At 45.8% G+C, this 18,125-nt stretch overlaps 2 protein-coding genes across 8 annotated transcripts in view; one reads left to right on the forward strand and one right to left on the reverse strand.

The window, feature by feature from the left end:
- On the reverse strand, positions 1-10,701 carry st6galnac5b (ST6 (alpha-N-acetyl-neuraminyl-2,3-beta-galactosyl-1,3)-N-acetylgalactosaminide alpha-2,6-sialyltransferase 5b). 3 transcript variants are annotated; one of them, XM_057037979.1, is made up of 6 exons: positions 10,650-10,701; positions 7,968-8,083; positions 7,189-7,371; positions 3,186-3,595; positions 2,575-2,682; positions 1-1,391 (listed from the first exon to the last, which is right to left on the reverse strand). In XM_057037979.1, exons 3-6 carry the CDS (start codon positions 7,321-7,323, stop codon positions 1,166-1,168), a joined length of 879 nt encoding a protein of 292 aa, XP_056893959.1. In that variant the 5' UTR covers positions 7,324-7,371; positions 7,968-8,083; positions 10,650-10,701; the 3' UTR covers positions 1-1,165. The 3 variants fall into 3 exon arrangements, with proteins under 3 accessions (XP_056893959.1, XP_056893958.1, XP_056893957.1); XM_057037978.1 differs by lacking the exon at positions 10,650-10,701 and adding an exon at positions 10,216-10,352; XM_057037977.1 differs by lacking the exons at positions 7,968-8,083; positions 10,650-10,701 and adding an exon at positions 7,825-7,961.
- The window catches only part of slc44a5b (solute carrier family 44 member 5b), a 22,701-nt gene continuing 14,739 nt past the window's right edge, over positions 10,164-18,125 (forward strand). For all 5 annotated transcript variants that reach the window (XM_057037972.1, XM_057037975.1, XM_057037971.1 and 2 more), the window contains exon 1: positions 10,164-10,378. In XM_057037972.1, the coding sequence (XP_056893952.1) occupies positions 10,345-10,378 (34 nt within the window). In that variant the 5' untranslated portion in view covers positions 10,164-10,344. The remainder of the gene's footprint in view (positions 10,379-18,125) is intronic.

Raw genomic sequence — 18,125 nt, forward strand, 5'->3', positions numbered from 1 at the left:
TTGGGCTTACAGATGTGCAATTTATTGTTACTTCATATCAAATGCCATTTCAAAAAAACATTCCACACTTCCTTAAATCAACATTAGTCAACATTCTGAGAAAAGCTGTTAGCGCAGTGTGAGGAGAGATAGGCCTGAACCTAAAACCAGTTGCCATGACGCCTCTCACCAAAGTCACAGACAATCATAAGGATGCCTCCAGCAGGAGGTTAAGGACAGACACAACAGCCTGTTCTTTGGAGACTCTCAGGCTTGCAGAACAGTAGGTGTTGTAAAGGATGCACAGACCATCCTAGGAGTCAATGAGGCACATCTGATCTGTTTGTGCTTCTCCCTCGCAGGGACCAGTGAATATCAGTACACAACACAGTCTGAATTAGGCCGAGCAGGGCTCATCTCGACTCCTGCTAGTTGTGTGGCTCATCTCACTCGGGATATTTTGTATATAATCCCTCACTAATAACCTGCTCCTGTCTGTCTGAAGGGTCTGGATCTGCCACACTGAAGAAGCTGCCAAGGCCACTTTAATGTAATAGCTTATTACAGTGGCTCGGCAGTGAAGGGGTTCTCCTGTCGGGGGGGTTTAAAGACATTTGGTTTTAATACCAGGACAAATCACAGCCTAGAGAACTGGGCTCATGGGCTTTTCAGATTGGCCATCTGTTTGGGAGCAGCAGAAGACTGGTGATATGAATTTAAAGGGTTATATTTAGATTTTATTCAAAGCCTTAATCACTCAAGAACTGAAACCCTGTGGGAGAGGTGTTTAAAATATTACTACCATAGAAATCCCGTCCAGTCCTGCTGTGTTTCACACAGACCCGGCAGCAAACCACTTTATTTTAACATTCTGAAAGCAATATAATTCAACATGGAGCTTTAGCAGTGTAATTATAACCTGTTACAAGGTTTTACTGTAACTACCAACTCTTTTAAAGCAGCTCTACAAGGAGTTAAAGGAAAAGAGGTCCTCGCGCCGTGGCTTTGAACCAGTATAATACTCATCCTGTCGTTGTTACACTCCAAAAACATTGTCTGGGCTTTGTGTTGATGATCTCGCTCTGCCAAGCTGAGTACACAGCAGGTCAGCGGCAGCAGCACTGGTGACTATCAGCCAGCGAACATGTCCACACCTCCCGTCTGAATCCCAGGATCCACCCAGAAATCACGTGCGTGAGCTGTTCGGTCCAGAGACAACAGCCATCGGCTTCCAGTCTGGCTGGTGAAAGTGGACGTTGAGGGTTCGAGCCCAGTTCGCGAAGACCGCCTTCTCCGTGATGAAGCGGTGGTGGCTTCCCTGTCGACTCCTCTCGTGGGACAGATACATGGAGCACTCGTCTGGCCCGTTGGGCTCGTAGTAATGGTACGGCACGGAGGGATGGGAGGAGAATCTGCAGAGGGGAGGGAGCAGAAAAGCATGATAAGCTGAGCGAGTCAAAGTGTGAGGGAGGTATGTGGGAACAGTGATAATTAGATGATGTGAGGGAGAGGAAGGAGTCATAGAGGAGGGATGAAAATGTGCAACAACAAAGAAGGATCAGAAGAATGAGGGCTCGCAGATGTGCTCATTATTCACTGTTTTATTCTACATTTACAGAAGCGCGGTGTCGGACACAGTCACTTCCATTGGAATAGAGCTCTTCCATGAAGAGCTAAATATATCCCAGTGTCCTTTGTGCCCTTCCGCATTCATCCCTGTTTTCACTGAAGATGAAAGCAAGTGGAGAGAAACTCCTTTCTTAATGGAATAAAATGTCAAGACGACAGTTTCCGCCGGTGCTGAAATTACCGCCGGGGCCCAGTCTGACAGCAGAAGACAGAAAAGATAGTTGCAGCTGTAACTGCAGGGCCGAGCGCTATCTTGTCGTTGCCAATTGAAGGCAGCATCAAGCACGTATTGGAAAAGATCTTTTATGCGAAAACACACCCAAGATGTCACCCAACGGCACATCTCGCTAAAGTGAAGCTGCGGCGGAGGCGAGGGTTCCATTTGCTACATGCACAATTTATCACAGCTGGTCAGAGGAAGTGAAACCCTGAGAAAAATTTAAGTCACAGTCGAGGAAAGGACATTAAAGAGAGCAGCAGCTGCAAAGAAGACGTGCACGATGTGCGAAATGTCTGCGCTGTGTCCTAGTGTGTCAAAATGTAAACAGTCTGATTGACATAGTGTGATACAGCCCACATGGGGGCTCAGTGCGAGTCTGGGGATGAATAAAAATCAGTGGTTCCCTTTTTTTTCCAGTGTGTTTTTCTTTTCCTTCATGAATACAAAATTATTCAATTTACATACAAATGATATAAAATACTTTTGTCCCACTTCAATAGAAAGTTTTGACCAGATATTCAAGGGCATTACATTCTTAATTGTGATGCACTTTGAGTCACATGACCACGGTTGCTAGGAAACTGACAATGAAAGCAGACATTGCTGTCGAGTGTTAATGAATTGTGTGACTTCCCTGTCGTTAAATCATTGTAATCAATTTAAAACCAATGAAATTAAGTTTATACTGAGCCCTTTCCCTTAAAAAGAAGCTTTATTGCTCCTGCAGGGAGAAGCTGCGATGATACCTGCAGAATTCGGGTGGCACCATACCAAAGACATCCACCCTGTCGCACAGCTCCAGAGCTATGGCCATGGTGAACCAGCCGGTGCTCAACCAGGAGTTGGAGCTCTTCCTGGAAGACAAAGTCACCCAATTTTGTAAGAAATCCATAAGCATCCAACTGCAACACCAGTGAATCTGGTTTGGATTGAAAGGATTGAATAAACAGGAGCACAGTTGGCTACAAAACCACAATAATAAGATGTCTGTGCATCAACAAACAAACATCCATGATTAAAAAATCCATTCTCCAGGCTGGTGGCAGGAGTGACTGGATTCAGACGCACTTCATTGTCCTCCTGCTGGTTTGCTGTTCACATGCAAATGAGTTTATGGAACAAGTTTGAGGGCCAATTTAGCAAACTGTCGTTCATTCAGCAGCCGCGATAGTGACTGTGGCCAAGGCAACGATCCTGTGAAAAAAAGCGGAACACGTGCAGCAGTAAAAGGGAAATTATAATTGCCGTCTCCTTTCTTGTGAACTTGGCTTTGATATGCTAATATCAACGCCAAAATGCTCAATAATGTATTGGAGAATGGAATTGCATCTCCATATTTCTCTTTAGAAACATTTACCTGTCAATCCCCGTTTCCTTTTTGAAGAGTTCATCAAATTTTAACATTTTGGTCCGAGAGATGATGTAAAGCTTGAGTGCAGGCATCAGTTGCTTCATCAGTCTGAGGCTGTTGTAAACGTGACCTTTCCCGTCCCGTCTCATGCAGCTGCTCGGCCCCCAGAAGACATACGCCACGCCTTGGCTGCTGTTGAGCAGCTCCTGTCGGCTCTGCAGCACCCTCTGTAGGCTGGAGTGAGCTATGACGCGCAAGCTCGTGCGCTGGCCCACGTCCCTCTGATGGCCCACGGTGGGAGCGTCGTTCATGCGGATCACGCAGTCCGACCGGTCGATCTCCTGGCCTCTTTTGCTCCGAATCAGCCGGCCGGAGCTGGTGACCAGGGCGCAGGTCCCACAGTGCATCTTCAGAGGCTGCCGAGTGTGAAGAGAGGTCAAAGGTGACTGTAGCTATGCATATTGCTTATGCGTTTTCAGTGATATGTTTTTCATAAAAACACCCTTTTGAGTTTGCTTTGGAGCAGAGACGGGCAAATCCAGTCCTCGAGCCAGGTTCTCTATCATACAGGTAGACAAAGATTTCCCTGGGGTTCCTTTCTGTTGGTGGAAGTAAGGTAGGACACAAAACCCTGCTTGATTCTGGCCCTCGAAGACTGGATTTGCTGTCCCTGCTGTAGAAGATGGAGAGCAGTCAGGTCCTCAGGTATATGCGATGAAATAAGGGGAACAAATCAATGATGTGTGCATTAACAAAGCCATAAAACATTTGGCGCTGTGTCACAGTAGGGCAAGGAAAAAAGCCTGGAGTCCCTCCAGGCCGCTAATGTAAATTTAGCCTGACTGTAGTGACTCATGAAGCACGTGTACACTCTAAAGTGGAAACTGATGAAGCAGCTGGACTGATAATGGCCTTTCCTGTCAGGTATGATATTACTCAAAAGCAACTACCAGAGGGTAGAAACTAGGTGATTGTTTGGTCACACGTGTAAACCCGAAACGCGTGGAAATACGGGGGAATGCTGACTTTTACTCAATTTCTCTGAACATCTAAAAGACTTTGTGGATTCTTTTCACCGGTGACATGAAAGTCAAAAATAGTTTCAAGTTATCCAATAAAGAACAGAGAACAACCTCAAAATAAACCTCCGATACAACGGATCATACCGACCGAGAGCATTTCTGAAAGATATATATTAATTTTGTACATTAGAGAACAGAATATCCACAACAGAATATTACTTGTGTGATTTATGTACGAGTGCAGTGGCTGGTTCGGGAGTTTGGGTCACGTAGGTCTGGAATTGCGATTGTCGCATCCTGGTTGGTTTTCCAATTTAGTAAGAAATTTCACACTTGGCTGCACTCGCACACCCTTTGCTGCTCCTCACCGCACAGTTCATTTCCCTCCTTCAACAGCCACCACACGTGGTCGCCGCTCGTGCTGAAAGTGTACAGTTTGGTTTTGCTGCGTAACTTTAACTGGTTTGTTGTCAAATGTCTGGCGACAGGCTTGATTTATTGAATTGTTCATGTCAGTAACAGGGGGTCTGGCACTGGTCACACTACCGTAACGTCTGCATGCGGGACGTGTGGCCCTGTTAGGATGTAAACATTGAGAGGAAGCCTTTGGCCTTTAGAGAGAAATCAATGGCTGACGATCTGCTCTGACGCCAGACTCATCTGTATGCTCCTGTTTATATACTTCCCAGGGGAACGTGGGGTTGTGATAACTCCCAGAGAGGGTGCGTGTGTAGAACTAATGCACCCGTCTCTGCCTACATCTCCTTCAGCTTAGGGAGGGTCCAAAAGACAAGACAAGACGACCTCTAAATGTAAGGTGAATGGATCCGTGTTGGAATCCCACAATGCATTGCTGAATCTAGAGCACATTGGGAGAATAAAAGCAGTCCAGCCATAGTATTTTTAGATGTATTGCTGAGTTTTCAGCACCATAAAGTTGATTTTTGATGCTCTTCATTGAAGAAATATGGTACTCAACACGTCCGTGAGGCTAATTTATGGTGAAATATGGACATTGGTGCAGATCTGAAAACACCACAGGGCATTTCTTGTTAATCCCACACATTGTGATATGGTGTGCTTTTCTTGGATCACATTGTGCTGTTACCTACATGAAACATGCTCATAATGAGGCTGATAACGGGACCAGCAGCAGTGTGAGGATTAACGACTCATCTCATTAAGCTTCTCCTCAAGGCACACGCTTCTAAAATTTGTAATAAAGGGGAGGAAAGATGAGCTCTTTTGCTCCAGAAAACCGAAATCGCTTAAACGAATTATCAGTCTAAGTAATTTTGGAGCAGCAATTTTGGTATTTCACCACATTTCGTGGTATGTGATGTGAATCTGTAAGTCGATTTAATTTGGATAGAAAAAAGGAAGCACGAGTGATTCTCACTTCTCACTTCCTGACACCGACCGCATCAGCTGTATTTATAGATCATTTACAAAGATCGAACGATAAACAATAAACAAGTCTGCAAATGTGCCCTGCTGACAAGTCTTCGGCAGTCAGCGACCTTAAAAAGAATCATCACGGAAGGAAGCGTGGTGAGGGGCAAAGCGAGGCAGGGGAGCGTCTGTCTCCAGGTGCGGGCCCTAAAATACGTGGCGCCATTTGTCTTGTCATCGCTACGGCTCTAATTAGCTGGTCAAAGCACACAGAGGAAACCCCTCCTGCCTGTGGTAGCGACAGAGCTGAGGAAACCAGATACCTCCAGAGCTGTGTGTTCCCGTTGAGCCCCAAGATGGAGGACATTACAGCTCGTGCAAACAAAAAGTTCATTTGGGCAATAAAAGGCGCATTAGATGGAAATCTAATGCTTCCAACCAGCCCTTCCTCTGAAGGCGACATAAAATTTGTACAGCTTGGACATCTTTTTTCTGTCAGTGTGCCATTGCTCGAGTGGCAGAAGCACTTGGGAACCTGGAGTAGATGAAGGGAGGGACGCTCCCCCTGCACAGAGCCTACAGGGTGGGTTAGTCATTCCCTGCCTGTCTGAGCTGCATCCCTGTGGGAGGATGGGAGGGAGTGAGACGAAGCAGTATAAAAAACACTGGCGGATCCATCAGGAGGAGACAGATGAACGTGTTCCCCCAGCGTCTTACAATCTGCCCAAATCACACACAACCAGAACCAAACGAGGCCACGCTCCAGCAGCCCTGAGCGTCATCTCCGATCGCTGAAAGGTGAACTAATCTACCAAATCCTCTCCTGCTCGGCGATGCAACATAATGTCCTTTCCACTCTGATGTGTCTGACTGCATATCGTTCCCACTGAAGGGAAGCGATGCGCCGCTGTCTGGATCATCTGTCTGTCTGGGCTGTTCATTAAAGCAAAACACACTCTGACACTTACGCGGCCAAATGGAACCGGTGAAATCTGCCCTGTTTAAGGTGCCTTTCCACTGAATATTTCACACGTGACACGTTTAGAGTGGATCAGAAAAATGGGAAAATTAGGGAAATCTGCCTTTTAGATCATGCACAACAATACTTGCACATAAAATCAACATTTTTTTTTTAAAAAAAGGACATTCCTCTGGAGGCACAAGTCAAGAAGAGACAAAAAAGATAATTTCAGGAGAGTACTTAATCCCTCCAGCAGCCAGGCAGGACTCCAAAGCTTCAAAACCACATTTTCAGTGCATACCTGAACTCTACATTTACATGCTGCACTCCACTTTACCTGGATGAGAGCGGAATACAGATTAGGTGCAGATTGTAGGTGCTGCTACCAAAGGGCAGCTGTTCCACGCGTCACAATTACAGTGAGAATGTGCACACCAGACAGCTGAATAACGCTGTGTATGAACAGAGGACTCAAAGACTAATGTTTTTTTTTGTAATTTTCTCGGTTTGTAATGAGAACCTTTCGATGTTTGGGTCAGAGCCTTCACGTTCCGTCATCTCGGTTTGTTTAGAGGTGGTGATGAATTGAATTTGTGCTTTTTGAAAAGCTAATGAACAGAAGATGCTCATTTACCTGGTGATCCACAACTCTGGTGTAACCTTCGAGTGTGAAGCCTCCCTTTGGCTGCTTCTTGGATGGAACAGGTTCAGCAACACGGTGGGAAGTTAATGAAGACGATGTGTCACCAGAGCTGTTGTAAGCCACCATGAAACTGGTAACTATGGTGACAATGATGATGCCGCCAACCCCTTGGCACTGAGGGGACAAAGAAGAGACATACGGCACGCTGAGAGTCACCCAAAAATGCAACATTGACAGCAAAGATTTTGGTTTAACGGATTGGATTCAGGGTAAAAGTTGTATTTTTCTTGAATAATTTGCCGTTTAGATGCCATCCTTCCAAACAGATGCAACCTCGTTACAGCTGCTGTTCGCTCCTGCCTCTGTTCAAATTAATCAAATGTCAGCGGTGCCACTCAAATGTTTTCAGGTTTCTCTGCACAGAAATGGCAGAAGTGCCAGAATGAAAGCCTTTCCAGAGAATGACAGGAACACATTCAAAAACAAACTAAAGGAGATAAAAATAAAAACATTCCAAAGTGCAATCATCCCCGAGCAGAAGACTCATCTTCTAACTCCTGAGCAGCAAACACACAAAGGAATATTGCAAGCAGTGCATCCTGTAGACTGCATTTCTAATTACTGTACCACTCTCATCTTCATCTTAACTCCCTCTCGTTTCCAGGACGATCCTTCATCGCATGGTTGCCAGGGCTCCCCTCTCTCGCAGCTTGCAACATCCGTGCACACTGCAAGCATCAGTGGAGCCGGAGACGCGTTGCTACACTTACTCTGCTCCCACTCGCTTCTCCACACTCAACGTCCTCATGGTCCTAAACTGCTCCGATTCCGAGCTGACATCAGTTCCGCGGTTCACGGGGGGATCTGTGAGATTGCAGACAGACAGCTGTTTCCTGATTGAATGTAAACGATCCTGGCAGGAATCGTGCATAAGTGTTAAGATTATTGAGTGAACCGTGAAACACAACATCAAGAATCACCATATAAAACTTGGTTTTTGGTGTGGCATGTTATATAATCTGTGAAATACAAGATAGGAATGTACAGTAATATGCCCTGTTCTTCAGATCAGGTGGGTTACATGTGCATTGTTTTTGTTTGCATTCAGACATAATCGCACCAGTGACCCCTGGTTTCGTCAGGATGCTCAATCCTCCTATCATCCAAAATCTCACCGTGTCGCCATCGTCCTGAGATATCGTGCATGAATGTCAGATTGAATTAAAACTTATGAAGACCATCGCAGCTTTTAATATTTCCCAAATGTACAGTGATGCTGAGGTTCTGGTACCGTCTGTCCGATGCTTTGATGGCCACAGCTGATGTGGTTTTATGGCCTGAATCACATCAAGGCTAATTGTTAAAGAAGGAAAAAAAAATCCTTTGCACAGAAGGAGAAGAGGAACACCTGGTTGCCACGCACAACCACATCGTGTGTGTGTGTGTGTGTGTGTGTGTGGTGTGTGTGTGTGTGTGGGTGGGTGTGATACAACCCCTAAGGACCTGATAACCAAATCAGTTCATGCTGCTCACACTGTTGTAACACAGCTTAAGTATGGAACTTTTATATTCTGATTGGCTTTGAGGGTTTTTATTGGGCATTGATCTGGGTATCAGAAAAAACCATATTAGAACTGCAGCAGAAAGAACAAATCATTGTAGCTTCTTTCGAAGCTTCAGTGGGATCATCCTGGCTCTTCCATGGTTTTGGCCTAGATTCACACACTTTACACATGTGTTTTTCCAGGCTAATTGGCTTTCTATCTGGGAGGTAAAGTGATTCGGATTGAACTAGAAAGACCCGTCCTAATAGCCAAAGCATAGAGATCAGGTTGATCTGAGACTCTAAATGGACCCTTCATGTGAAAGTGTCCTAAAATGGTGAGCTCTCCAGGGTGTATTCCTCCCTCTCTCCCAGTGGCTGCTGGGATAGACCCTGATTAGAAACCATTCATTGGAAGATAGATGGAAGGACAGTGGTGCCTTGTGAATATTTTGGAGGCTACATTACTTTTAATAGAACCTCTTGCGACCGGTACTCCTGTGACCGGTGAACAACAATTAAAACAATGTTTTATAAGACTCTCCCTCTGACTGTGTTGAATGGGTACTTCTTGATTATATAATTAGAGAACAGTTGGCATCCATCATTTTCAGCAAATGACGAACAGATGGGCTGGCAACTGGAAAATACTTTATTCCTAGAGATGATTACAGCTCATCTATTATCACCATCCATGTTGACTCTGGATAAATGAACCTCATCAGTCTTTAATTTATTACACGTTTTAACCTGTTATATGATTATGATAAGTCAAAAATATCTCATGACTTCCTCAGCTCTAAATATTTCTTCGTGGTTAATTTATTAGTGCAAACAGCTGGTGGATGAATTAAAATGCATGAGTTTTATTTATTGAGTTTATGTTCGTTAGACTGAATCCAACAGGGCAAAATTGTGACGCCTGTGCTGCCACCATCAGTGGCATGTGTAGAATGGTTAAGCTGAACCTGTTCCACTTTTAATCCATTATTTTCGATCGATAATTATTTATTGATCCATATACGGTACATACAGTATACGTCCCAAACATTATCAACTCGATTGAAGATTCAGACCCGATACATGAAACAAGGTGCAATGTCGCGCGTTGGCCACGGGGGGTCAGTGTATATTTACCAGAAGCGTCATCATGCATGCCTCCAGCTAAAATAATCAGGAACGTCCAGAAATGAGTAGCTTTTGATTTACTTTGGAAGTGTTTGATACTTGTTTAGGTCGCTTACATCTTTAATATGACGAGCAGCTGACGGTAGCCGAAAAGTGATCCGAAACGAAGGTGATTTATCGCGCTTGGGCTCCGGTCCGAACAAAGGCAGAGAGCGGCAGCAGCTCCGCGGTACCCTGAACTCACCGCGTCCCCTTTAAGGACGTTTCGGAATAATTAATGACGTCGCGCTGTAAACACGACCGACGCTCGGCTGCGTGGTCGAAGCATCCTTAAAAGAGCTCCAGACCTTTTCGGATCCAAGTGTACATCTGTCGACGGGGCCGCAGGACGACGCTAAAAATAACCGTGGTCCACCTCGACTGTCATATGCGGGCTCCAGACCCGAGACGACGGTGCTGTATCTGTCCCAAGTGCCATGGCTAGAAAGACGGACATCCCCTCCTCCTATGGTGAGTGGCTCCGTCTTTGTTGTGAACGCCAAGATTATTTCCCACTCCGCAGTGTTCCAGCGGTGGAATGTGACGGTGTCGTGTTCGCGGTGGCTAACGTTAGCGCAGACTGTCAGCCGCCAGGCTCCAACGCCTCAAAGCGGGTGATTACGCTTTAATAAGTGCTCCTTCCCCCCCGTTTGAGTCGCCGTGCGAGTGTCCCTGTGCGCCTTCTTGGCGTTTGCTGGCTGCCTCCCGAGATTAAACATTCATTTTGGCTTCCATTCTCTACCTGGCGTGAAAGTCAGGCTGTTCTCCGCAGCGAGTGTTCCCGACCTCCTCCTCCGCTTCCCCTCCTTTTCCCTATCACCGACTGAGATTCTGGGAAAGACAAGAAACCCGAAACCATTAAGTTTAAAATAGCAACCAGAGGGGGGGAGAAAAAGCAAAGAGGCAACAATTAAAAGTAGCCTAGGAAGAGCAGGAAACTAATGAATGCAGTAGTGTGATGGCTGGAACTGTGCAAGGAGGAGATGAAGTCCAGATAAGATGGTACAAAATGTAGATGTTCAGGAGGCATCAGAGAAATAAGTCACTGTTTCAGCCAGAACCTGACGCACGTCAATCATTGTTTGTCCAGCAACTTGCAATTTGGTGTATTCTTTTGTTCGGTTGGCAGCATTCCCATTGTCATCCCCCACGTTATGTAATTGGCTGGGAGTGAAGGTAGGACGGGGAATTTTCTGCATCACCAGGATGTTGACAAGTATTCCTGTGCAAAAGTATTCTTTATGGATCGCGCTCACGCGTGGCAACATTGTTCTCTTTAGGTGTGTGTGAGGATATATAATGTTGGCCAAGTTCACCACACATGTCTGGACTGTCACCCTGGAACCGTCTGCTCAGGAGCTGCTGTTAAGAGTCTCACTAAAAGGGTCTATTTTCCACCCTCGTGGGTAATTTCGGTGTGGAAACATCTGCAGCCCAGGTGTGGCGCATTCGGTGCACAAGGGCTTCATAACAAAGGATTTGATTCTTGAGCAGGAGGGGGGGGGGCGATTTGGCGGCTGCTGGTGTAGACTTAATCCAGATTGTCTGTCCATTAGCCTGCTTTACTACCGCCGTTGTTTATCGCAGCAGCTTAATCCTTCGCCGTCCCCAGATGACACCACGGCGCGTTTTCATCTCAAGACGAGACGACTCGTTTACTGGCAAACACTTGGGCTGCTGTAATCACAACTTTATTAGCCTTTTCCTCGTTAAATCCAGCCTGGGTGAGTGGGATGCGGTAGCTGGGATGCATTTGGAGCGAGGAGGCACGCCGACACATCTGCTCCCATCTCTTGGTGGGACAGGTTCCTGTTTTATTCCCTGTTATTCCTCCACCCGCTGACCTTGTGCGTCCCACAGACCTTGTGGCCACAACGCTCTGCCAATCACAGCTGCAGCCTGTCAGCACTATTTGATTCTCGCCGCTCTCTGCAGACGCGCAGCTCCCCGCTGGGGCCTTCAAATCCCATCAATCCCCGTTCCAAAGTTCCCACTGGCACTTTACACTGAAACCTGATACAGGAGTTGTTAAACATCATGAGCCAACGGCTTCAATCTCTGTAACCACGATCGGACTCATTAAAATCAGGATATTACAGCGTGAGAGCGCGCAGCTCCAGTATAGTAGTTATTAGCTGCAGGTACAGCAGAAAGCCAGATTTCAGCAGCTGTTCTATCTATGTTCCATCCCACGATCAACCTACAGAATTTCTCCATTTGCTCTGCATTCCAGCCTGTACTCTTTTGGCCTGGGCAGCACATTCTAACCATGCACGGCGGGTCTATATCTTGCTATTAAAATCATTCAGATAGAAAAAAAAAAGCGGCTCTTAATCATCCTATGACAGGTTTGTAAGTAGCGATTTAGGTATACGTTAAATTAACCTCAAGTGTTCGGGCACACTGTTAATTAACACATTTCTCGCATGGACGGGTTCCTTAAATGCTGCTTTTCTTTTTTTTTTTTTTTTTTTGTTCTGAGTCAGTGCAGAGTCCTGGCAGAAAGCTGACAGGATGGGTTTAGAATTGCACGTTCCCAGGCTCTCTCGCGAAATTGCAGCCGGATGAAGGATGCATCTCAGGACTCGGCGCAGTTATGGACTTTATAAGTGTAGATGTCTTCTCTAAAATGAAGCCTGAGCCTCAGTCTGCCATGCTCCCACTCATTTATTAGCCTTTATGGCATCTCAGATCATTATTTTTTAACAGAGAGGGTGGGGAAGGGGGGTTGGTTGTTGTTTGAAACAGCTCGTTTCTCCAGAGATAGATGCGTCCGCCTGCAGTTCGAAGTGTATTATTCACACTAATGACAGGGTGAGTCAGTAAATAATTCCGCAGATTCGCTGCTGCTTGTGGCAAGAATGGGGCATTTGACTGTCATTTAGCAGCTAAGATGCTCTCTATTTGATAAAAGGGCTTTTAAATTTCCAGGTTGCAGTGCAAATATCGTCCGTGTTTGTTTGAGTTGAAGCAGCCCAGAGATTGCTGGGAAATTCAGTGTAAATAATTGCATCATGAAAGCCTGCAAGGCCTGGAGGGGTACTTGACCAGGCTATTGAGGACTAAAAGTTGTTGTTGGATAATTAATCAGGATCTAGTTACTCCTCTGCTTTTAAGAATCTGTGTAAACATGAAAACATACACGCCGAAAGACACTAAAAAAAAGTGTTTTCTATAAATGTACACATAAAACAGCTCTTTTGATCTTCCCCTCTGCTGTTTCACTTTTTCATCTTATATCTTGAATAATAGATCTGAAACCGACGCTTGTTTTTACATTCAAGTGTTTTCGAATCACAGATTTTCACATATCTGGATCTCCTGTCCCCCTCCTGCTTAATTCTTTACAAATCCAGGCAAAGCCAGTTGAGCCTGTCACTGATCTGGCCTAGCTGTTGTGGGAACCGAGGGCTACCACCGACATGCATGGAGGCTCCCACAGAAGTAACCAAGGTCGCAAAGCTCCAGCCACAATGCTGCCACGTCTGAGCTCAGCGGCAGGCTAGCTGTCAGCAGATGAGATTCTCAGACACTAACTCCCCTCTGGGGCCTTGAATCTCAACCCGGATTCTACTATTCCTGGCATATGAGGGGCCTTTGCTTCCCTCTGTAAATATAAACAGTAAAGAGTGTCCATGATAGGAGTTAACCCTGCCTGCTGCCAAAATGGATACGCCAGGTACTCGCCCCCGACCATCTGCTAATAGTTCGGAGAATCCCAAAGGACTCGCCTAAGTACAACTACACCACAGATCTGGATGTTGTCTTGTCTCAATGAGGAGACAAGCACTTAAATGGTTGTGCCTCTCTCCTCAGAGGTGGGGTAACTGTGGGGCAGGAGCGAGGGAGGCACTGGTCGACAGGAGAGAGCTCTGGTGCTGCACAGAGAGCGCTTGAGTCTATTTCCTCTCCACATTTTAATATTTTGGAGATGGCAGCCATCTGGCACTCTTTAAACCTGGATTCTTTTAAAAATGGACTCCAAGTTGAGCGTGTAGGGGGTGTCATTTAGTCCAAAAAGCTCTCACCTGATTGCTATTTTTAGTCTTCCTTTTGCACGATTTTTCAAATTCCACCACTTCGCAGCAAATCTCTGCCCTGCTAGATTCCGCTCCGCTTCCATCTTCTCTACAGCCACGATCCAACCAAGTAGCAACTTAATTATGAGCATCTCATGTACCTCAGCCTGATATTCCATGCAAAGCTTCAGCTCTGCTTTTTAAAAAAAAAAGTGGAGTCTAGAGGAAAACACAAAGCCCCAAAGCCGTGGTTCTGACGTTGCTTTCCTCACCAGATTGGCGGCGCTTACATCAATTATGAATGACTAAGGCAGCATTCATACTTAGAATACTCCGACTCTGTTAGCTGACTGTTAGTTCAGCAGAGCCGTAGCACAAGTCCAGCCCTCCTCTGCTGCTCCTGGAAATGTGTATGAAGCTGTAGGGTGAAAACAACAGTAAAAAGTTCTCCCCAAACGGCCTCTCTGACCCAAACCATGTCGAGCACCTGTGGTTTCTGAGCTGTGCGATGAAAGAGACCTGTGTTGGACAACCTGTGTTGTGGAGCCTGGACACACTGCTGCTTGTGTCCGCATGCATCGATGTTTATGGAGACACGGGCGTAGAAATGCTGGAAACACAGTACAGGAAAATAAGGTTTTACTCTCTGAGGTGAAGGTGGGTGGACGGTAGCGTCTGAATAAAACCCACATCTGACTTTGTGTCTTCTTCTATCCTTTACTCACTTGTATCTTCAAGTCGTATGAACGTGTCTGTGCATTAATATTCTGTCACTATAAAATATATATAAATCAATATCCTCCTTTTTCTTTTACCCCCCCCTCTATGGCTTATCTCCTGGGTCCAGATTGTTCCGTCTGACTCTGTCAGGACAGCTGCTGTCATCCTCTGATGCACACAGTCCAATTTAGAACAAGCATTTTATGCTGCCGTCTTCAAAAAGGTTTAATTAAACCTGTTGTTTGGAGCGAGCGCAAGACGCATTTAAAGTTGCCGCAGGCAGATTGTTGTGTTTGGTCCTCATCGCTGGGAATCCAGTATAGCCAAGCTAGGACCATGAAGAGGTTGCTGCAGTCTTAATGAGATCACGCCCTGTTCCCTGATCTGATGCGTCATTTTTAGATATTCTTGATTTTCACCCTTTTTGTCGCACATAAACCTTGAAGTTGTAGTAGGACACGGCGGCGCGACCCAGCAGAGTCCATACGGGAGACTTGTTGTTAGCCAACCGTGAGTCTAGCGCTGTCCCAGTGCAACGTGCCCGTCAGGCTTTTTCCAAATGTTGCCGACCGCAGACCCCACCCAGCAGCGTGCACGCCGGCCCGGCCTCCTGCTCTGCAGCCTAAAGAGCCGTCATCTAATGCAGAGTCTGTTTAAGTGGAAGTGAGGAAAGTACAACAGCCCCAATGAAGTATTCAGGCCCATGCAGTGAGTAAGAAGGGCTAAATTTATCCGCAGTGACGAAGAGCGTGCTCCGTCATCCTCTCCGGAATATTTCAGTTTGCTAGGTTGGCTGAACGGTGATTTTATTTTATTTATTTATTTTATCGTATATTGGAGAGCGTGTTAGATTGTTCTCCAGTATTCTGTCATACGCTGGAGTTGGTGGTTTTATATTCTAGGTGCTATGTTTGTTTTCTCCTCTACACCTGATGGAGGACCTTGCTTTATGCCGTCCTGCTGAATGTGCGCTGCATCTCCAAGGCCGATCAGGATAACAATGACATGACCCCAACCCTCGCCGCACCAGGAAACATCCTCCTCTCTGCTCCCTGATTCAGCTTGCACTCATTATTCGCACTGCCTGGGTTTCTGACAGCTGCTGCGTTGCTGCGCAAACCTGCATGTAAATAAAAAAGACTCCAGTAGCTGAATTCATAGCTACTCTTGTCCTATTAACTTATTAAATTAACATCTACCAAAATGAGAAACCTCAAGCACAGGTGGAGGAAGGAAGGAAGGAAGGGAGGGAGGAAAGAAGGAAGGAAAGAGAGCAAGCCAACAAGAAGGAATACAGCACGCTACTGGGTTGTTTCACACACCGGCTTTTCATTGATTTCTGGCTTCGTGTCAAACAGAATATCTCAAAACAAACATTTTGTCATTCTAGCTGAAAACTTTCCTCAGCAGAATCCTGTGGAGAACTAAATGATTATGTCTGTCCCCCCTCCCTTAGTCCTTCGTGTGTACTTCACTGACCTCCCTGAACCTGAACCCCGGCCTTCTCAGCTGTAGTGTTGCCTCCACGGTTGGACATTAAAGATGGGAAAACTCCATATCATTGGCCACTCATATCAGCATTAATGGGATTTCATTCCGTTTATTATAGACCAGGCAGTCTTTACGGTATACTGAGCATGTTAATGTTGCGGTAATGGCTAATTTTTTTATAAAATATAGTCGCACCCTGACCTGGTAGAAGAAAACTAAATTACAGTCATGCATCGGTTGTGTAACGCTGATGTGGCGGGGGGTTTTGTGCAGGCTGCTGATTGGTCAAACATCGTTTCTTATCAGCAACAGAAAATATGCTAATGTTAGAATGTTCATTTCCAGCCAGGTGTGCGTGATGGATCACCGACCAACCATGAAGCATCGAGGGCAGAAGTGTTCTACGCTGTGGAAAAGTGATTTGGACTTATTTTGTGCGAGCGTAAAATGGTTCTGGGATCAGTTGTAGTTGATCACCTGTCATGTTTTAAAACCGCAAATGATCCACCACACATTTGGGTGTATGGTTGCATTCAAGACGATGAGCCGGAGCTGTGTCCTGGACACGGAACGGACTGAAGATTGCGTCTCATCCAACAGCAGATGGTGCTCTGCAGCGAGCACCTGGTCTGGTGACACTGGTGTCCTTGGCTGAGGAGTTCAGACGCTTCACACAGAGAAAGCCGGAAATCCAAGGGCTTTCTAAAAAGCTAGGATGTAGTTGGTGGGAAAAACATAAGCAGCTCGAGACGTCAAGACAGATGAGCCACAGACCACACCGGCTTAAACAGGCACGATTAAATTTAAACGGTGTAATCTGAGATGACAGGAAAATTAAATGCAGTTTAAATAAAAGGGCTGGTTAGGATGGGACCCTGATTTTAGTTCCCGGTACTTAAAACCCTTGAAATGTGATGTTGTTGAGTCGCTGTGGTGCTGCTCTGCCACCTACAGAGCAGCACCACAGCGATACTTCAGAGAAATTCATCTTTAGGGTCACGTTATATGTGCTTTTTAAAATTTCTGCTACTGTGGGAAAGATTGCTGCTGCTGATGGTATCTTGCAGGTAGTGATAAGCAGCTGCTCGGCTTTACTCTGTGATAGGAGTTGTGTGAGCTAAAAAAGGTGTATGTGGTTCCGTTTGTGTACTTTGTGAGCTAATGTATTTTGGACTTGCTGATTTCATCTTCAGCGTCCTTCTAAAGTAGGTAGGTTTTCAGCTTTTGATCATTTTGTTGGCCATAGAAGTATTTTTCTTTCCTGTCCCCGTCTGGAAAAGGTTTAAAAAAACAGCTTTTACATCCGATTGATGGATGGATGGATGGATGGATGGATGGATGGATGGATGGATGGATGGATGCAGACCTTTATTCTGCCCTGGTATATTACACTTGAACATGTGTATCATGTCAGTGATTAGTTAAAACTGGTTCCCCTTCAAGCGTATTATCGTTACTGTCGTTGCCATGGTTGTGAGAGCTGCTCTAAGAAAAGAAACTGTAAAACGATCTGATCATAAAGTAATGAGCACAAACGTGCCTGTGACAGACAGGAAGTAGCTTTCATTAGGACGCCATATGCTTTTAGTGGCGGTTTGACTCCCTAGAGATCGAAGGTGATTGCACCAGCAGAAGTTGACATTTACACGATTAAAAATAAAACAATAGCGGAACTCCTAAAGTTGACAGCATTCCATTTTCACCAGCGCTGTCACACTGGTGTTGGACAGAACTTTATCTCCCCCCACCGGATGTTGCCCTTCTCAGCCCAGCTCAACAGGGCAGAGGGTGCTGGCTGCTGCTGAGTGACAAAACATCTGCATATTTAATGAGTTTGAATCGGAGGTTGAGGTTTTCAGTTGCGGATGGCTCGTAGCACCGCTCAGATTTGGCCCAGAATTCCTTTGCTCCCCTTCCGCTTCACTCCCTGCCACACCTCAGTTCGGTCTGAATCCATGGCATGTTACACGTATATGGGATGGGCCCTC

This window comes from Takifugu flavidus, chromosome 7 (assembly GCF_003711565.1).
Source record: "Takifugu flavidus isolate HTHZ2018 chromosome 7, ASM371156v2, whole genome shotgun sequence".
Lineage (NCBI taxonomy): Eukaryota > Metazoa > Chordata > Actinopteri > Tetraodontiformes > Tetraodontidae > Takifugu > Takifugu flavidus.